General features: G+C 38.6%; 1 protein-coding gene across 2 annotated transcripts; it reads left to right on the top strand.

Annotated features, from left to right (window-relative positions):
- The first annotated feature begins 7,174 nt into the window (after positions 1 to 7,174).
- On the top strand, positions 7,175 to 20,273 carry LOC119494240. 2 transcript variants are annotated; one of them, XM_037779978.1, is made up of 10 exons: positions 7,175 to 7,240; positions 15,674 to 15,764; positions 15,929 to 16,114; positions 16,651 to 16,803; positions 17,031 to 17,074; positions 17,207 to 17,878; positions 18,059 to 18,155; positions 18,594 to 18,779; positions 18,926 to 19,078; positions 19,231 to 20,273. In XM_037779978.1, the coding sequence occupies exons 1-10, from the start codon at positions 7,204 to 7,206 to the stop codon at positions 19,274 to 19,276; spliced, it is 1,665 nt and encodes a 554-aa protein (XP_037635906.1). In that variant the 5' UTR covers positions 7,175 to 7,203; the 3' UTR covers positions 19,277 to 20,273. The 2 variants fall into 2 exon arrangements, with proteins under 2 accessions (XP_037635906.1, XP_037635913.1); XM_037779985.1 differs by lacking the exons at positions 15,674 to 15,764; positions 15,929 to 16,114; positions 16,651 to 16,803; ... (4 more) ...; positions 18,926 to 19,078; positions 19,231 to 20,273 and adding exons at positions 7,389 to 7,479; positions 7,644 to 7,829; positions 8,364 to 8,516; ... (4 more) ...; positions 10,656 to 10,808; positions 10,961 to 11,997 and having other exon boundaries at positions 7,178 to 7,240.
- The last annotated feature ends 1,561 nt before the right edge of the window (positions 20,274 to 21,834 follow it).

Here is a 21,834-nt window from a genome sequence, read left to right as displayed (position 1 = left end):
AATGTGTGATTAATTTGCAATTAATCGCACATTTTTTATCATGGACAATCATGTGATTAATTGCGATTAAATATTTTAATCTATTGACAGCCCTAGTAGTTTTATTTTTAAAAGACTGGAGCGGAAATTGGCATGTGTGTCACATATTGCTGGACATTCATAGGAAAACACACGAACAATACGTTATTGAAAGTCGTCATGAAAAAATGGAAATTCGTGTCTATGTACACTAATCAAATCAATTAAATTTCATGACTAGTTCACAAACTGCCGTGACACTGTCTGTCTGTCTTCATATTCGTGTTTGTCAGAAGCATTTGATTGCTCAATTAAAGGGTTGGTTCACACAAATAACAAATATTCACACTTAATCCAATATACTCATGCAGATGGTTCAGATTTTTTCCCCCTCTTTATTTCTGTTACAGCACGACCCTTCTCTGATGACACATTTTTGGCAGCTGTATTGGTATTCTCTTATTGTTTTGTGTCCTCTAATGTGACTACTGCTACATGTGTTTTGTTTTTGTGTGCTGATTTCTGACAGCAGGACCTGAAGCTCTACAGTGTGCAGTTCTTCATTTTATTCTTTGGTGACATTTTTTGTGAATGAAACTTGTCCACAAACGGAGCTGAACATAGCCTTTATAGCAATTTAGGGAGTGATGATTATGCTAATGATAATGTCTCGCGAACACGCACCTGCTCATGAACAGGTGGCACTCGTCCTGTTGAAACAAGGGATTTCTAACAAGTTTGTGTAGTTAAGAGTTTGGCGAAACTGACTCGTGAGCAAACCTTAAAAAAAAAAAAGTAATTGAGATTTAAGATAAGAATATGAAAATGTTCTTGCGTCAGTGGTGGTGATCTCAAAAAATAAATTGCCTGTCCTTTCCACCACATCTGACACAAAAACATCCGTTTCAGTTGAAAAGTGTAGCAGGATCTATAATCCTCTGCCAAACATGTTTCCCAAGCCATAGTGCATAAGAAGGGTACCTACTTGCTATACCAGGTACATTGTACCTGATCCAGAATAGCCATGTTGGTATGTAGACTATTAATGTTGCAGTTGAGAGGAAAGAACATTCCAGAGAGATCCACATGCCGTAAGCTATATCATCCATTTGTATTCATGTTGGACTGAGCTGATCAATATGGGGTAACCCCTCCTGGTTCCACTCCACAATGTGCACTTCTTGAGTGACTCCTCAAAGGAGGTAGAGCAGCTCTGCAGTACAATGCTGCTGCAAGGACAAAGTGAAAATGCCATGTTGGCTGAAGTTAATCAACAAAAGACACCTTCTGTTTTTCTGTGTCTACTTTTCCTTCAGCCTTTCTGACTGTGCTGTACACTTGACAGTCTTCGTCTGTGTCCACATGATGATGTCAACCAGCCATAGAGGTCTGGGCATAGAGAGAATGGAGTACAGAGTGTTGGCTTGTAGAGTAATCCTCCTGCAATTCAGATAAGAGGAGAGAAGGTTCCAGAGGGTTTTCTGAAAGATTTACGTGTGCAATACTAATCCATTCTTCATTCATTGGTATTCATGCTGGTTCAAGCTAATCAACATGGGGTCCCTCTTTATCCTCTGCTTTTCTCTCCCCTAATTTGTTTTCTTCCCCTCCTTCCAGGACCTCAGTAAGTAAATGGGAAGCAGTCTCTTTTTCTCTCGAGCTTTTTTTGTTTCATCTCTCTCTCTCTCTCTCTCTCTCTCTCTCTCTCAATTATGGCAAATTCAATTCAAAGGGGCTTTACAGTATCAAATTACAAGTTGTCCAAATATTTAGATTTTAATATTGATAAATGTTAATCATATCTTCAATAATATATATATATATATATATATGTATATATATATATACATATATATATGTATATATATATATGTATATATATATTCTGTGCATCTATTTGTGTATGTTTGTGTGTGTGTGTGTGTGTGTGTTCCCGCCTTCCTATCCAACAGTGGACCTCGGCGTCGTTACATATTCACAGAGAGGACCTTGAAGCCCAAAGGGGACATTTTGGAGGTTCCCTGTTGGTCATGCTTTAATCATATTAAAATCATGTCTAAAACCCTCTGGTGACTTTTTTTTTCTTTTCTTTTTTTCTTTTAGCCAAGAGGGGACCTGCAGTTGTGTTAAGCCAATGTTCAGCACTAATCCTGCTGGCTGAAGCAGGGATTTTAACGACTCACTCACACACATGCTGTGAGTGAGTCAGAAGGTAGGGAGAAAAATAAAATAAACAACCAGGATAAAATTAGAGATAAAATGATCAGCAGCAATATCCTTTCTTTTCGGTTGTGATTAATTGGTAAAACTGATTTGACATCAGACTTTGACTTAACCTTTAAAATTGTTCTCACCTGACCAGTTTTCAAAAGCCCTGGATGTCAATCAATTTCTTAAAATACTTATATGCTCATTCTTTTTGATTTTTAAAAAGGTTGGTTGATGCACATTACAGAAAAAATAAAAGGTCCACGCTTGTACTGGATGGAACAATAGGAGTCCACTGTTCGCTGGTATATAATGACACAAGCTCCCTCTTGGACACCATGAAGCGACATTCAAACTCCAACATGTAAGAGAAGAAGAACTGAAATTAATAATACTTGTGAAAAAAGAATAACCTCAACTACATGATTTGCCTTTTTAATCTTCAACACAAAGGGTTAAGGTTCATTAATCTGGTTCTGTTACTGTGATGGGAGCAACAGCTGGCTGAGCTGGTTTTGTATTTACCTTATCTTGTCTCACACACACCCACACACCCACACACATACACAACATGTCTTTGCCCAACATCAAACCACATGACACAACAAACAAATATTTAAAGAAGCTCTGGTTCCAAGTGGATCAGTCAAAGTGAATGGGATATGGCAAGAGTTTTTTTATTTATTTATTTATTTTTTTTATTTTCTTATTGTGTTGATTAATATTGTAATCTGGGAAACATAACATTTTCTCAAACGTATTTGCTGTTGCACATTAGTTATATATAAATGTCACTTCTCTGAGACAGAGTTGAAAAGGGGTAGTGTGTTGCCTTTCAAGGCATTTATTTAATTTTCTCCCATTTCTTCTTTAAACAATTAAAGGTAAAAAGAAGATTTGAATAATTACTTTACAGGTAAAGATATTAATGTGTAAATTCACATTTTTTGTCAGTTCTTGTCATGCCATAATTTCACTTCTTGTGTAGTCACTTCCTGTTTAGTTCCACCTAGTTCTGTAGAAAACATGGCAGACGTGTGCACGGTCTGAATTCAATCCGCTGGCATCCACATTGAAGCATCATAAAGGCAATGTCGTAAGATGATTCATTTGATGGTAGGCATGTTAACGATCATATATTATGAAATAATTATGTTTGGTAAGTTGTTTAAAAGCGTTTTCGTTTACAATTGTATACGTAATAAGCTAATAACTAAGCTAAAAAACTAAGCTAAAAACAATGCTAGTAGCCATGATAACTGCTATCTACAGGTGTAAGAGAGTGTATATTCAGTCCCGGTTGTGGTTCTCCTGTGCCTCCCTTCTGTCCAGCTGGCCCAGCAACACCGTCTGGACCTCCAGCAGTTCAAAGTTCTGTGTAGTAACTTTAAAGGTCACTTATCTTTGACATTATTTGCTGTACCCTGAAGCACCAAAGGGGATAAGAAAAACTGGCTATCCTCTTTCCTTTCCTCAACAGCTCAGCAACCTGCCCCCACCACAATGCACCCCTACTCTTCTCCCCAGACTAGTTCCCATGCATTCCTAGTGGCCTCAGAAACCCAATATACCCCTTTTGGTGCGTCCACAGATCCTCAGTATGGCCTTTCCGCCGTGCCAGCTGCCTTCCTCCCCTTCAGCCAAATGGAATGTTAAGCCCCACTTATGGCTAGCTTTGTCCCCTGTCATGCAAGGCAAACAAAAGGCAAAGTGGCTTTTCATTGTATTAGGTATTCCAATAGCCCCAAATCCTCCTTCTCACCAATTCTTCCTCTGCTCTCACAAAGAAACATGCGCAATAGGAAAGTGTGTGAGCCACAGCAGCCTGGAGAGCCTGCACACACGGCACATAGACATGCATGGTCCTGCATGAATGTAGGCCAGCAGGTGTTTGCATGTGTTTGCACGTGCCATTTTCCTTTTTTTGTGCATGCACAGACACACGCAAAGGCATAACCATGTGAACGGGGTCAAACTCATTCCTGAGCTGAGCCTTACCCGGCAAAATATGTGTCACTCCTTCTGTTTGATTGATCTATCATTAGAAGCACTTGTTGACAACACAACAACTACACGACAATCAAATTCTCACTCTTCCCAGAGCAAAGGTATCACTAGTTAACCTCTTTATCAAGCCCTTACTAAAGACAGAAATATTCCAATGACAGTTGGGAGGACAATCTTGTAACCTACCCAAATTCAGGTGAAATATCAGGATTTGCGAGAACAGTGTGAATAAAAGGTGTGATACAGAGAGTTACAGCCTATTATCTGTTGAAATCACTATAGGTTTTCACTGTTGTCTTCAGCAGAGCAGTGCAATGTAATTTACATAATAATGTACTCCCCAGCAAATCCTGATGCAAAACCAACGTTTGTGAAGAAAATAAAGGAAAACAGAACAAGCGTTATAGATGGTAGCAGTAATTCTGTGAGCACAGCTACAGGCCTCTGACCTGGACGAATGGATGCAGAGATGAGTTTTGATCGCCGTAAATAGTCATTAGCTCATCCTGATTAGTGCAATCATACATTTTAGCACACTAGTCTTATATAACAATGGTAGGGCCCTAGTTTAACAGACATTGGTCTGCTGTTATTTAACAACTCATGTCGGCTGAGTTTCCCTTGGCTATGTTCCTCTTGTTTATCCATAATAGGCATGCTGATTATTACTGTGACCTAATTATTATACAAATCCAGACTTCAGAAAGATATCTTCAATAAAAACTATAAAGTGACTTACTTACTTAACACAACAGATTCCTCACTGAATGAAATGCCACTAACCATGAATCATATTCAATAACACAGGCAATGACATCCTTGTTATCTTAAAACTATGACTTTCATTCATGCATATCATAATTCTGGCTCTTTAGTTTTGCATGCTTTTTCACACGACTGACTGTCATTTACGACTTTGAATTATGGTGAGCAGTGTTTGAAACTGTACACGATCAATCTGACACACATGCAGGTGGAATATTGATAATAAAACTGCTGAATGTAATTCAGCACGGCATTGAGCACCAAGGTAGCAATTTAGAAAAGTCTACTATACTTTGAATCACAGTGGATTATTTAAGCTTTTGTCATCGATCAACAGAAATAGACTCTTCAGTGTCACAGTGAAAACTTTTCTACAAACGTATCGAAATTAGGTGCAAATATATAACATGGAGGGTTGGATACTTGTGAATCACTGTGCTGCAGTAGCTGTTCCAGCAGACTGGATTGTTAACAAACATGTGATATACTATTAAAATGTCCACTTTTTAATTGATTTTATTCGGTTCAAATCCTTTTTTAAACTGTCATATTTAAGGTTTCAAGCCGCAAGAGTAATTAGAAGATAACAGAGCACTGTAAAATAACAAGTGGCTTTGTCATTGTTGAAACAAATTAGGCAAAGGCAATGCCTAGATGTGGATGAAAGGCAAAAAAATAGCAACTTTTAGTGCATATCTAACAAAGAGAGCAATTTCAATTGAAATGCTGTCTTGAACGTAAAAAGTATTTTGCCTGTTTTTAAAACTAGTTACATTTGGTGCAAATACAAGATCTTCTGGCAGTTTGCTCCAACGGTGGACGATAACTAAGTCTAATAGTGAGTCTAATAACTAAATGCGGCATGACTCACAGCGGGCGTTTATGGGTTGTCAGGCATGATGTAGCCCATCTGACAGGCCAGACAAAGACGGACACCTCTGCCAGAAGATATCGGTTTTCTTACTGTTCTCAGCGAGTAGAACCATTCTCATCAGATGCTGTAGAACAATGGGAGCAGACTGTCCGGTCACCCCCAAGGTGAGGCCCACACAAAGGTAGGCATAGATTAAAGTTATTTCAGTGCTAGGCATGCAAGCATGGGATAAACCAAACACCGATAGTCTTGAAGGGGGAGTCTATACAAAACAGAACATATTCTTTTCTTTCCTAAAACTAACCAAGTAGTTTTGTTGCACCTAACATTACTTCTGTTGCCTAAACCTGATGTTAAATTATTTCTGTGGTGGCCACCATCAGGTAATGTGCTTTAAAAGGTTGTGGTCATTTCACATATTTCTCTGAGATCACATTGGCATTTTTTATCGATATGCTTCAAAAACATAGTATTTGTTGCAGGCCTTTCATACTGGACGAAAGTGTTTAGGTTTTCAGACATTATTGCATCCAGCTGTACATTCATGACCTCATCACCAGCAACCTCCCAAGTGCTTTAGTCCAGCTCTGTGTTATGTTGGATTTTGGATAAAGCTGAATACACAGTATCACATCAAATCCTCAATCAGGAGTAGCATAAAGAGTAGCCAAGTTCATGTTGCAGGTGCATGTCAGGACAATTGGATGCACTGCAGCAGCTGTTAAACAATTCTCATTGGTACTGAGCAACCTGGTATGAGTATACGATCATCAAGTCTTTAATGTAGTGTTTTTTATTTTATTTATTTTATTCTATATCTTACCATGTTAATGTACGGATGGTAAAGGTACATAATGCAGTTTTTACCTAAGCTGGGCCTCTTTCCCTGTGACTTCATCTTTCCTCAGTGTAGACATAGCAAAATGAGTACCTTCGTAGCATTATTTTACAAATAAATTATGCTGACATGTTTCCCCACAGTTGACGTGATCTGGTGCTGGGAATTTTTTTTTCCTTAATTATATAACAGTGATTCTAGTAAATGATCTGACAGGTATGAGGAAGATGTTGGCATTATTATTTGGTCAGTAGATATATTAAATAATTGTGGCATGAGAGGTAGAGAGAGGAATTTCTCTTCTATTTTGTTTACAAGGAAGTGACACACATAGCTCTGATGTTTGGTATGAAGAAGCAAATACACGTTCTCATGCAAACATGTGCCAACACACCCACAAATGACGTGTCATAGTTTCAAGCGTATAAATTGCAGCACTTGCAGTCAGTGAAGGCAGTCTCCTCACAGGTTAGACACTAACACATCATACACAATGTGGACCTTCATCGTGGTTTTCGTCCTTCTGACTGGTAAGAACATCAACCTCTTATTTGTAATTGACTCTAAAGGAGGTGTGTATGAAGTGCATAGAGAAGGGATTTTATTTTAATATAGACTGTACTATGTTGATTTTGATGATGTTGATTATTAATCCATTTAACCACATGTTATTTGCAGCTGGACACAGAGCGCAGCAGTATGACAACAGTTTGAGAGGCATTTTGCATCATGCTTGTCCAGATAAACAGGTTGTGTCTCAGATTAATAGGTAAGTTGCACATTAAAATAAAACTATATATACAATTTTGTATGATTTAGGAGAGTAATCATCCTGCACATTTAGCAATGCATTATTTACTATCATACCTTTACACTGTATATTTCACTGGTACCTCTGATCCTTCCATTAAATCATTTTGATTCATGTCAAAGCTCCTACAGTTCCATTGACCAAGATCGCCAATGGAAGATTGAGTGCAAGGCTTTCAACGCTACCTCAGGCTGCTCCTGGTCCGGTCCCCAGAACCTATATGACAAAGAACTCAGCTACAATTGCCCGACAAATCAGGTGGTAGCTGGCGTCTACAGCAATTACAACAGCGCACATGGAGACAGAAGGTTGGTAGCTTGTTGAAGTTATGTATTAAAATGTTGACACTATTTGGTAAACTAATTCAAATGCATGTAGGAATTTGAATTTAATAATATACAAGCACAGTTATACTTTATTACAAATGAGATGATGAGTTTATATTCAAATTATACGTACTTTTTTTTTCAACTTGTAAATTAATCCATCAATCAATTAAAAGCTTGTTAAATTCAAATATTCATGGTTAAATATTGAACTGATAGATGTGTGCCCATAACTTTGGATCCATAAAAAAAATCTTACACCAGCTTGAGGGCATTGCCTTTTGATTGAGACTGAAAAATGGCAAGTTTCCACTCTTAAGTGGAGGTCCGAAATCCATTCACACACACCTTCATGACAGCATCTTAAGGAAGACTGATGCTGTTATTAGGAGGAATTGTCCCTGCTCTTTATAGTCACATCATAGTCAAGTTTCACTATTAAAATATTAAATTCTTAATGGTTTTAAGGCAAAATTGAAAATCTATAATGGTTTGCTTGATCTGATCTTGTTTCAGTTGGAAATTACTCTGCTGCTCTGCTCCACACTTTATCACATTTGAATGTCGGGAAACCCCAATGGTCAACTATTTTAAAGAAGACTTCAACTGGGAACTCCCTGCAGGCCACTTCCTAACAGGGGTCCAGACCCACCAAAAGAATATCAATGGGTAAATATACTGACACCAGAAAGTCACATGGTCAAACCTCTATTTCCAACAGTTGTACATTTACCAAATTTGTATACATTAAACAGTCTGCACCTAAACCAAGGATCTCCATAATATTTACATTGTGTACCACTGCTGCCAGTTGACTATGGCTATTATTGATGAAATCAGTAAAGAAAACCTCACCTTTCTAATTACATCACCTAACTATATTTCTTTATTGACAGAGATCATCGCTGGAGTTTCAATTACTGCAAAGGAACAACAAAAGGTAATTAGTTTTGTTGTACTTCATTGTCTGTGACTGCCATAAACTATATACTTTATATATATATGACAAAGATTAGCATTGTTACATTTTATTTAATTTACAGATACATTTTATTTGACAAAATCTTCTTTCTTCTCTTTTTAGATACCCAGACAGTAAATTCACAAATCCTTACTGCTAACCAACGTATAAGAGACTTTTTTACTGAAGGAGATGTTTTTGTCGCAAACGGAAGGAATGCAAGAAAATGCGATGACTGCAGATGGCCAAGGTTAAGTGAGACTGTTCAGGTGCCATATGCCATAAGTGATTCCTTTTCCACCTCCGAAAAGATAACGATTGAAAATGCAATAAATACCTTCCACATGAGCACCTGCGTCCGGTTTGTAGCTCGTCAAGACCAGACCGACTACATCATGATTGTGAAAAAAAATGGATGCTTTTCCCAGGTTGGTCGAGCTGGAAGTTCTCAAGAATTATCTCTGGGTTGGGGATGCATTCACAGTGGCATCATTCAGCACGAGCTCATTCACGCACTTGGCTTCTGGCATGAGCAAAGTAGAAGTGACAGGGATGTTTACGTCAAGATCAAGTTTGACAACATCCAGCAAGAACACATTAGAAACTTCGATAAATTGGACACAAACAACCTCGATGTTCCATATGACTACTCCTCTGTAATGCATTATACATCAAAGGACTTCTCAAAGAATGGAGGAGATACCATCATTTCCACGGACCCCTCAGCACAAATAGGCCAGAGGGAAGGCATGACAGAGAATGACATTCTGAAGATCAACAAGCTTTACAGATGCTGTAAGTATACAAATAAAGCAGTAACAGCAATAGGGAATATACAGTTAAGAAGATTATTTTTTGTTTTATTTCATTTGTCTTAACCATGCTGGCTAAATGCAACTTTTCCAGTCTTTAAGACCTTTTCTGGTTTACACTTTTGCCTGTAACTCACAAAGTAAACTAACCTTTTTTCTTACAGACGAGTACCAACATAAATATGGTGATTGGGACAATGAGTTGAACAACACATTAAGTCGCACGTGTCCTTTTGGACAAGCTGTTACTGGCATCAAAAGGTGGGCAGTATATAATTAAGATATCTTTGTTAAGGTTTTCACATTATGTCTTAATAACAATGTCTCCTAAACATTTACTCCCATCAGGGTTGAAGCAAATATCAAATTTACGTTATGTGAGCACATGATATGTAGCCTAGGCTTTTTCAAGATTGAACACTGAAATATGGGATAACACAAGACCTGGGTTAAAGAGTAAAGAGTTAAAGTAGCCATGGGCCTTCTGTGGTTTAGGGTTTGTTGAGCAAGGGCTAGCAATACCTGTAAATTATTATATTTTCAGTGATATCATGAAAATATTTCCTGCGACAAGTAATTGTCTTTGTCTCTTCTATGAAAACAGAACAACATAAACATATTTAAGGATATCTTTATTCTTATTTTGTTAAATATACAACAGAATGTTTTCTAACATGCTGATTTGTTTCCACAATAGTCTCTTCAATAGTGGCGTAAAAGATCGACTTTGGTCGTTTTCGTGCAACGCTTTCAGACTAACCAGAACATGCAAGTTGTCAGCTGAGGTGAACGATTATTGGGGAGGAATGGACTTCAAATGTGGAAACAATGAAGTGATTGCAGGGGCCAACAGTAAACGCAGCAGCTTCTTCCAGGATAGGAAGTAAGTCATTTGTTCTTTCCTTTATTACTAAAAAAAATCAACCAACTGACTAATGCAACTTTAAGTGCAGGTTGATTAAAACAATTCAGTTTTATTTTATATTAACATATTTGAAAGCCAATGTAAATTAACACATTGTTCTTCTAATTTAGGTGGAAGTTTTACTGCTGTAGTGATTCTGGTTTTACCACGTCCAACTGCCTAAAAACAACAGAGATCAACTACTTTGAGGAATACTTCAGCTGGACAGCCCCCAGCAACTATTACCTGACAGGAGTGAAAAGCTCCATTGATTTTGTAACATTGTAAGTTATTTTGTAACAGTTTATCACAGGCATACATCCACATCCCACTTACAGTGATTCTTAGACGCCAACCTTTTTACCAATTAGTCTTAATAACAATGGAATTACCAGTTTGTAAATGCTCTCATAATGTTATTGTTTCTCGTTGACAGGGACCGTCGATGGACTTTGACATACTGCCAGGGGAACACTCAGTGAAGATACCATGAATGAGAAGATCCCTGACAAGATTTTTTGCTGCGCCACAATAATTCACCAAATCGATTGCTGTTGCATCTGGCCTGTCTGAAGGCATCTCTGATTGAGCCCTTCTAATGGTATATTTGTGTGCTGCAGCAGGCAGCACCAGCTAAGATCCGTGACCAGAAAGGTCATTGAAAGATTCTTAGTTTAGCATGATGCATCTGTTTTGTGTACCAGATGCATTATAATGTTTTAATTGGACAATATGTGGGGGAAAAAATCAGTTTAAAGATTGCTATCAATGTCCATCTGTCTTGGAGTCGTACATTTAACAGACCCTTTGTACTTTATTATAGTAGCAACTTTGTAACCATCACTTGTGGGGAAGTACTGGTCTCCAATCATAAAGATCAGAAGTGCTAAGGTAAGATTATTAAGAAAGTGCCCCTGGCCTTCTCCTAATATAATGACCTGAACAGAGAAACTTGTCTCAGAGATGCACTCCTGATGCACTTGTGAAAGAAAACAAAACCCTCAATATGGTTACAGTTTGTTGATGCAAAGCTCAATGATTTCTTAGTTGTCCCCTGTTCTCACAAAGTATCTAAGGTTGGTGGGCTGTGTAAATATGTCGGTAGTTCTGTTTTATGTCTAATGCAATGTCAGTCCCCTGGTGTTTTATTAGGTTGTAACATTAATATTTGACTAATGTTGTTTTGTAATTAATTGCTGATCTAGATCACTAGGTCATTCTCTGTCAGGTGAAATATGCTTTTGTGATGAAAGATGTTATATGTCAACTAGACATGACTTGATTACTTTGATGTCTCCAAAGTATTTATGTAAATATGTGTAAATGTACAAATGAACAAAAAAAACAATTTGTGAATGTAAATAGTGATTATTACTGTATTGCAATGTATGTACATGGATATCAGGACTTGCACAAAAGACTTGCTGAACTGTGTTTTACTGTACTAAATTGCAAATAAAGTCAACATTAATTATAATATCTGAGTTTCTCGGCTTAATCTTCTGGGTCAATAAACAGTCCTCCCACTCCTATATTCATATATTAAAGGGACTGTTTGTAAGAATCAGAAATTGCTTGTTAACAGCAACACCTGTGGCCGTTAAGTCAATGAAAGTCAGCGTCCTGCTGCTTTCGCTTGTGCTCGCTCTACATAGACATGAACAAGCATCGCTCAAAACAGTGAGGCGACACACGTCAGTTAAAACCCCAATATCTGTCTATATTACACCTGCTTGACAGTAATGTTAGCTGACCAGATGAAGATGAAGGTCTCTATGTGAATCACTGCTGATCCTGGTGGTGACTTTTCCTGCCTTAGACTCCCGACCGCCGTCAGAGGGAACAGGGGAGACGCCAGAGTTTTGGTTGGAGACGATAACGTTTCTCGATGCGGAGCCCCATCACTTCACAAGACACGGGAAACCTCTATTGGTCTGGAGGAGCTGCAGCATTTATTTCTGCACAAACATCCACTGTACATTCAGTAGATATTCTCAGTGCTACGAGGTCTTCTGAAGTGTTTAGTGTCGCATATGCACGTGAGGTGGAGCGAGAGAGCGAGCAAGAACTAGCGCGGTGTGTGAGTGAAGGCAGGCAGGCAGAGGAGCAGAGTACAGCAGAGACTCCGGCCCTGGAGACCAAAGCTACGGTCTCCCTCGCGTCCTCCGACCGCAGCCAACACTGTTTGCAAGACGGGCTTCACTAGATATAACTTTGCGATTTTGCTGCTTCCGTGTAGTTTGTTTTGGAGTCTTGTCTGAACAGCGTAGCCACACACGAGCGCGCATGGGACACCGACCCGCAATGATTCATTGGTGTAAGAAGTTACAAACAGTCCCTTTAACTGTAAAAGTGGGCACATTGATATTCATATTTTTGCAAAACAATGATGGTGAGTCTTTCCAAGAGTACAACAACTAATAGCCTAGCTAAACTTTAATGCCAACTTCAACAAAATATCTGACAACACAAACATCATGAAAACATATTCATGAATAAATTCAACACTTGGGTGAACCAAACCTCCCACACTGAAAATACACACATTGTGTAAACAGTGTTGAATAATATAAATGTGATGGAAGACCTGTGTATGTTTTCCTGCTGATATCCCATTAGTTTAACATTTTGAAGGATCCCTTATATGTTGCCATTTGGGTCTGTGTGTGTTTGCTGCCTCAGCGCTGACCTCTATCTTTCAGTGTTGGGACTTGCAACAACAAATCAAGATGCACAACTTGATGTGTCCTCTTGCACAGTTAGGGATGACCTAAATGCTAATTAAGATGCCAAAGTGAAACACCGGTGTGTTCATAACTTGATCTGATAATAAGCATTTGGGACACGAGTGACTTAGAGGTGTGTCTGCATTCATGCAACTGTGTTTGTCTGTCCCCTGAATATACAGCTCAAATGGTTGATGTTCTCACTTCCCTGTAGTTGTGTTATGCCAGATAGTTCTGATCTAGTTCTGATATAATTTATCTTTTTGTTGTTGGAAAATAATTTTGTAATTGCATTAGATTATTACATACTAGTTTTAAAGCTGAAGTTCTGAATAACGATCTAGTTTCTGGACCATTTATGATCACCAGGTGGTGCACCCGAGGCTGACTTTGTCTCAATTCTTATATCCATTGGCGATTGAGCCTCTGACAATTGCAATAAGAACACAAACAAATGAATGGAATCAAAACTGTAAGTTAAGTGTCTTGGTCTTTTGTTTTGATTGTATTTTGTTTCCTGTTTTATTTTGTAGGTTCCCTCCTCGTGTCATATCTCGTTTTACTTCCTACCTCTGTGTTTTCCTGCCTTTGAGATCCTCAGGCATGATGTGGCCCATCTGACAGGCCGGACAAAGACGGACACCTCTGCCAGAAGATATCGTTTTTCTTACTGTTCTCAGCGAGTAGAACCATTCTCATCAGATGCTGTAGAAAAATGGGAGCAGACTGTCTGGCCCCCCCCCAAAGGTGAGGCCCGCACAAAGGTGGGCATAGATTAAAGTCTTTCAGTGCTAGGCCTGCAAGCATGGGATAAACCCAAAAGCGATAGTCTTAGAGGGCGGAGTCAGAACACAAAACAGAACATAATCTTTTCTTTCCTAAAACTAACCAAGTAGTTTTGTTGCCTAAACCTAACAAAGTAGTTTTGTTGCATAAACCTAACATTACTTTTGTGGCGGCCCCAGGGCCTCGTCCAGGGCTAAGGTGTTGTGCTGTGCCTGTGTGTGTTGCAGTGGTCCATGGTGGGTTGGAGCTGAGGAGGAGGTGCTGATCAGGCGATTGGAGACAGCTGGCCACTGTCTCCCTGACTATAAGACCCGCCCCATCCTCATGGTCGATGGACATCATTCCCCTGGCACCACCGGGTGCTAGGCCAGCTTGGTTTTGTTGTGTAGTTCAGGTTAACACATTCCGAACCAGTCCTGCGTGTTTGCTTCCTCTGTTGTTGTGGCCTCAGAGCCAGGCCACAACACTTTTGTTGCCTAAACCTGATATTAAATTGTTTCTGTGGTGGCCACCATCACCTAATGTACTTTAAAAGGTTGTGGTCAATTCACATATTTCTCTGAGATCACATTGGCATTTTTTATCGATATGCTTCAAAAACATAGTATCTGTTGCAGGGCTTTTATACCGGACGAGAGTGTTTAGGTATCGAGACATCATCCAGCTGTACATTCATGACTTCATCACCAGCAACCTCCCAAGTGCTTTAGTCCACCTCTGTGTTATGTTGAATTTGGATAAAGCTGAATACACACAGTATCACATCAAATCCTCAATCAGGAGTAGCATAAGGAGTAGCGAAGTTCATGATGCAGGTGCATGTCAGGACAATCGGATGCACTGCAGCAGCTGTTAAACAATTCTCATTGGTACTGAGCAACCTGGTACGAGTATACGATCTACGATTGTGTTTTTTATTTGATTTATTTAATTTTATATCTTACCATGTTAATGTACTGATGGTAAAGGTACATAATGCAGTATTTACCTAAGATGGGCCTCTTTCCCTGTAACTTTATCTGTCCTCAGTGTAGACATAGCAAAATGAGTACCTTCGTAGCATTATTTTACAAATAAATTATGCTGACATGTTTCCCCACAGTTCACGTGATCTGGTGCTGGGATTTTTTTTTCTCCCTTAATTATATAACAGTGATTCCGGTAAATTATCTGACAGTTATGAGGAAGATGTTGGCATTATTATGTAGGTCAGTATATAACTTAAGTATCTATGGCATGAGAGGAAGAGAGAGGAATTTATCTTCTATTTTGTTTACAAGGAAGTGACACACATAGCTCTGATGTTTGGTATGAAGAAGCGAATACACGTTCTCTCACGTGTCAACACACCCACAAATGACATAGTGTCATAGTTTCAAGCGTATAAATTGCAGCACTTGCAGTCAGTGAAGGCAGTCTCCTCACTGGTTAGACACTAACACATCATACAAAATGTGGACCTTCATCGTGGCTTTCGTCCTTCTGACTGGTAAGAACATCAACCTCTTATTGGTAATTGACTCTAAAGGAGATGTGTATGAAGTGCTTAGAGAAGGGATTTTATTTTTATATAGACTGTACTATGTTGATGTTGATGATGTTGATTATTAATCCACTTAACCACATGTTATTTGCAGCTGGACACAGTGCGCAGAACTATGAAAACAGTTTGAGAGGCATTTTGCGTCATGCTTGTCCAGATAAACAGGTTGTGTCTCAGATTAATAGGTAAGTTGCATATACAAATTAAACCATATATACAACTTTGTATGATTCAGGAGAGTAATCATCCTGCACATTTAGCCATGCATTATTTACTATCATACCTTTACACTGTATATTTCACTGGTACCTTGTGTCCTTCCATTAAATCATTTTGATTAATGTCAAAGCTCCTACAGTTCCATTGACCAAGATCGCCAATGGAAGATTGAGTGCAAAGATTTCGGCGCTACCTCAGGCTGCTCCTGGTCCGGTTCCCAGGACCTATATGACAAAGAACTCAGCTACAATTGCCCGACAAATCAGGTGGTAGCTGGCGTCTACAGCAATTACAACAGCGCACATGGAGACAGAAGGTTGGTAGCGTGTTGACATTATGTATTAAAATGTTGACACTATTCGGTAAACTAATTCAAATTCATGTAGGAATTTGAATTTAAATAATATACAAGCACAGTTGTACTTTATTACAAATGAGATGATGAGTTTATATTCAAATTATACATACTTTTTGTTTTGAACTTGTAAATTAATCCATCAATCAATTAAAAGCTTGTTAAATTCAAATATTTATAGTTAAATATTAAACTGATAAATGTGTGCCCATAACTTTGGAACCATAAAAAAAATCCTACACCAGCATGAGGGTAGTGCCTTTTGATTGAGACTGAAAAATGGCAAGTTTACACTCTTAAGTTTAGGTCCGAAATCCATTCACAAACACCTTCATGGCAGCATCTTAAGGAAGACTGATGCTGTTATTAGGAGGAATTGTCCCTGCTCTTTATAGTCACATCATAGTCAAATTTCACTATTAAATTGTTAAATGCTCAATGGTTTTAAGGCAAAATTGAAAATCTATAATGGTTTGCTTGATCTGATCTTGTTTCAGTTGGAAATTACTCTGCTGCTCTGCTCCACACTTTATCACATTTGAATGTCGGGAAACCCCAATGGTCAACTACTTTAATGAAGACTTCAACTGGGAACTCCCTGCAGGCCACTTCCTAACAGGGGTCCAGACACACCAAAAGAATATCAATGGGTAAATATACTGACACCAGAAAGTCACATGGTCAAACCTCTATTTCCAACAGTTGTTAATTTACCAAATTTGTATACATTAAACAGTCTGCACCTAAACCAGAGATCTTCATAATATTTACATTGTGTATCACTGCTGCCAGTCGAATAGGGCTATTATTGATGAAATCAGTAAAGAAAACCTAACCTTTCTAATTACATCACATAACTACATTTCTTTATTGACAGAGATCATCGCTGGAGTTTCAATTACTGCAAAGGAACAACAAAAGGTAATTAGTTTTGTTGTACTTCATTGCCTGTGACTGCAATATACTTTATACTGACAAAGATTAACATTGTTACATTTTATTTCATTTACAGATGCATTTTATTTGACAAAATCTTCTTTCTTCTCTTTTTAGATACCCAGACAATCAATTCACAAATCCTTACTGCTAACCAACGTATAACAGACCTTTTTACTGAAGGAGATGTTTTTGTCGCAAACGCAAGGAATGCAAGAAAATGCGATAACTGCAGATGGCCAAAGTTAAGTGAGACTGTTCAGGTGCCATATGCCATAAGTGATTCTTTTTCCACCTCCGAAAAGATGACGATTGAAAATGCAATAAATGCCTTTCACATGAGCACCTGCGTCCGGTTTGTAGCTCGTCAAGCCCAGACCGACTACATCATGATTGTGAAAAAAAGCGGATGTTGGTCCTGGGTTGGTCGAACTGGAAGCTCTCAAGAATTATCTCTGGGTTGGGGATGCATTGACAATGGCATCATTCAGCACGAGCTCATTCACGCACTTGGCTTCTGGCATGAGCAAAGTAGAAGTGACAGGGATGTTCACATCCTGATCAACTATGGAAACATCCAGCAAGAACACCTTAGAAACTTCAACAAATTTGACACAAACAACCTCGATGTTCCATATGACTACTCCTCTATAATGCATTATGCACCAAAGGACTTCTCAAAGAATGGAGGAGATACCATCATTCCCATCGACTCCTCAGCGCAAATAGTCCAGAGGGATGACATGTCAGAAAATGACATTTTGAAGATCAACAAGCTTTACAGCTGCAGTAAGTATACAAATAAAGCAGTTAAATCAATAGAGAATATGCAGTTTACAAAGTAATATTTGTTTTATTTCATGAGTATTAACCATGCTGGCTAAATGCAAATTTTCCAGTCTTTAAGACCTTTTCTGGTTTACATCTTTGCCTGTAACTCACCAAGTAAACTAACCTTTTTTCTCACAGAGGATTACCTCCATGAATACGGCGAATGGGACAGTGAGTTGAACAACGCATTTAGTCGCACTTGTCCTTCTGGACAAGCTGTTTCTGGCATCACAAGGTGGGCAGTACATAATAAAGTAATCTTTGTTAAGGTTTTCACATTACGTCTTAATAATAATGTCTCCTAAACATTTACTCCCATCAGGGTTGGAGCAAATGTAAAATTTACATTATGTGAGCACATGATATGTAGCCTAGGCTTTTTCAAGATTGAACACTGAAATATGGGATAACACAAGACCTGGGTTAAAGAGTAAAGAGTTAAAGTAGCCATGGGCCTTCTGTAGTTTAGGGTTTGTTGAGCAAGGGCTAGCAATACCTTTAAATTATTATATTTTCATTGATATCATGAAAATATTTCCTGCGACAAGTAATTGTCTTTGTCTCTTCTATGAAAACAGAAAAAAATATAATCAGATTTAAGGATATCTTTATTCTTATTTTGTTAAATATACAACAGAATCTTTTCTAACATGCTGATTTGTTTCCACAATAGTCTCTTCAATCATGACGTAAAAGATCGACTTTGGTCGTTTTCGTGCAAGGCTTTCAAAGTAACCAGAACATGCAAGTGGTCAGCTCCTGTGAACGAATATTGGGGAGGAATGGACTTCAAATGTGGAGACAATGAAGTGATTGCAGGGGCCTACAGTGATCGCAGCAGCCTCTTCCAGGACAGGAGGTAAGTCATTTGTTTTTGCCTTTATTACTAAAAAAATCAACCAACTGACCAATGCAACTTTAAGTGCAGGTTGATTAAAACAATTCAGTTGTATTCTATATTAACATATTTGAAATGTAAATTAACACATTGTTCTTCTAATTTAGGTGGAAGTTTTACTGCTGTAGTGATTCTGGTTTTACCACGTCCAACTGCCTAAAAACAACAGAGATCAACTACTTTGAGGAATACTTCAGCTGGACAGCCCCCAGCAACTATTACCTGACAGGAGTGAAAAGCTCCTTTGATTATGTAAAACTGTAAGTTAATTTGTAACAGTTCATCACAGGCATACATCCACATCCCCCTTACAGTGATTCTTAGACGCCAACCTTTTTACCAATTATTCTTAATAACAATGGAATTACCAGTTTGTAAATGCTCTCAAAATTGTATTGTTTCTCGTTGACAGGGACCGTCGATGGACTTTGACATACTGCGAGGGGAGCACTCAGTGAAGATACCATGAATGACAAGATCCCTGACAAGATATTTTGCTGTGCTGCAATAATTTACCAAATTGATTGCTGTTGCATTTAGCCTCTCTGAAGGCATCTCTGATTGAGCCCTTGTAATGGTATATGTGTGTGCTGCTGCTGGTAGCACCAACTAAGACTCGTGACCAGAAAGGTCATTGAAAGATTCTTAGTTTAGCATGATGCATCTGTTTTGTGCACCAGATGCATTAAAATGTTTTAATTGGACAATATGTGGCGAAAAAAAATCAGTTTAAACATTGCTATCAATGTCCATCTGTCTTGGAGTCGTACATTTAACAGACCCTTTGTACTTTATTATAGTAGCAACTTTGTAACCATCACTTGTGTGGAAGTACTGGTCCACATTCATAAAAGATCAGAAGTGCTGATGTAAGATTATTAAGAAAGTGCCCCTGGCCTTCTCCTAATATAATGACCTGAACAGAGAAACTGGTCTCAGAGATGCACTCCTGATGCACTTGTGAAAGAAAACAAAACCCTCAATATGGTTACAGTTTGTTGATGCAAAGCTCAATGATTTCTTAGTTGTCCCCTGTTCTCACACAGTATCTAAGGTTGGTGGGCTGTGTATGTTTAACATAGCTGGCAGTGTAAATATGTCGATAGTTCTGTTTTATGTCTCCTTGTAATGTCAGTCCCCTGGTGTTTTATTAGGTTTGTAACATTAATATTTGACTAATGTTGTTTTGTAATTAATTGCTGATCTAGATTAGATCAATAGATCATTCTCTGTCAGGTGAAACATGCTTTTGTGATGAAAGATGTTATATGTCAACTAGACATGACTTGAATACTTTGATGTTTCCAAAGTATTTATGTAAATATGTGTAAATGTACAAATGTACAAAAAAAAAATATTTGTGAATTTAAATAGTGATTATTACTGTATTGCAATGTATGTACATGGATATCAGGACTTTGACAAAAGACTTGCTGAAGTGTGTTTCACTGTACTAAATGCAAATAAAGTCAACATGAATTATAATATCTCAGTTTCTCGGCTCAATGTTCTGGGTCAGTAAACAGTCCTCACACTCCTATATGCATATATTAAAGGGACTGTTTGTAAGAATCAGAAATTGCTTATTAACAGCAACGCCTGTGGCCGTTAAGTCAATGAAAGTCAGCGTCCTGCTGCTTGCGCTTGTAATCGCTCTACATAGACATGAACGAGCATCGCTCAAAACAGTGAGGCGACACACGTCAGCTAAAACCCCGATATCTGTCTATATTTCACCTGCTTGGCAGTAATGTTAGCTGACCATGGTCTCTCCATGAATCAATGCTGATCCTAGTGTTGGCTTTTCCTGCCTCAGACTCCCGACTCCGGTCAGAGGGAACGGGGGAGAAACCGGAGTTTTGGTCAAAGACGATAATGTTTCTCGCTGCAGAGCCCACAAGACACTTCACAAGACACGGGAAACCTCTGTTGATCTGGAGGAGCTTCAGCATTTATTTCTGCACAAATGTCCACTGTACATTCACTAGATATTCTCAGAGCTAAACTAACTCTTCTGCAGTGTGTAGTGTCGCACATGCACGTGAGATGGAGCGAGAGAGCGAGCGAGAACGAGCACGGTGTGTGAGTGAAGGCAGGCAGAGGAGCAGAGAATTTTGCAAGACGGGCTTCACTAGATATAACTTTGCGGTTTTGGTGCTTCCATGTAGTTTGTGTTGGATTCTTGTCTGAACAATGTAGCCACACGTGAGCGCGCATGGGACACTGACCCGCAATGATTTATATGTGTAAGAAGTTACAAACAGTCCCTTTAACTGTGAAAGTGAGCACATTGATATTAACATTTTTGCAAAACACTGATGGTGAGTCTTTCCAAGAATCAACAACTAATAGCCTAGCTAAACTTTAATGCCAACTTCAACAAAATGTCTGACAACACAAACATCATGAAAACATATTCATGAATAAATTCAACACTTGGGTGAACCAAACCTCCCACACTGAAAATACACACATTGTGTAAACAGTGTTGAATAATATAAATGTGATGGAAGACCTGTGTATGGTTTCCTGCTGATATCCCATTAGTTTAACATTTTGAAGGATCCCTTAAATGTTGCCATTTGGGTCTGTGTGTGTTTGCTGCCTCAGTGCTGACCTCTATCTTTCAGTGTTGGGACTTGCAACAACAAATCAAGATGCACAACATGATGTGTCCTCTTGCACAGTTAGGGATGACCTAAATGCTAATTAAGATGCCAAAGTAAAACACCGATGTGTTCATAACTTGATCTGATAATAAGCATTTGGGACACGAGTGACTTAAAGGTGTGTCTGTCCCCTGAATATACAGCTCAAATGTTTCACATTCTCACTTTCCTGTAGTGGTGTTATGCCAGATAGTTCTGATCTAGTTCTGATATAATTTGTCTTTTTGGTGTTGGAAAATAATTTTGTAATTGCATTAGATTATTACATACTAGTTTTAAAGCTGAAGTTCTGAATAACGATCTAGTTTCTGGACCATTTATGATCACCAGGTGGTGTCCCCGAGGCT

Source organism: Sebastes umbrosus, chromosome 1 (assembly GCF_015220745.1).
Source record: "Sebastes umbrosus isolate fSebUmb1 chromosome 1, fSebUmb1.pri, whole genome shotgun sequence".
Lineage (NCBI taxonomy): Eukaryota > Metazoa > Chordata > Actinopteri > Perciformes > Sebastidae > Sebastes > Sebastes umbrosus.
Note: the sequence above shows the minus strand (reverse complement) of the source record. Positions and strands in the feature narration are given on the sequence as shown.

Excerpts from the sequence above, each read along its gene's own strand:
- LOC119494240 (XM_037779978.1), top strand. The coding sequence starts at position 7,204 with ATGTGGACCTTCATCGTGGTTTTCGTCCTTCTGACTG. Across the intron at positions 17,879-18,058 it reads CAACAAGCTTTACAGCTGCA|AGGATTACCTCCATGAATAC; the intron begins GTAAGTATACAA and ends TTTTTCTCACAG. Across the intron at positions 18,156-18,593 it reads GCTGTTTCTGGCATCACAAG|TCTCTTCAATCATGACGTAA; the intron begins GTGGGCAGTACA and ends TTTCCACAATAG.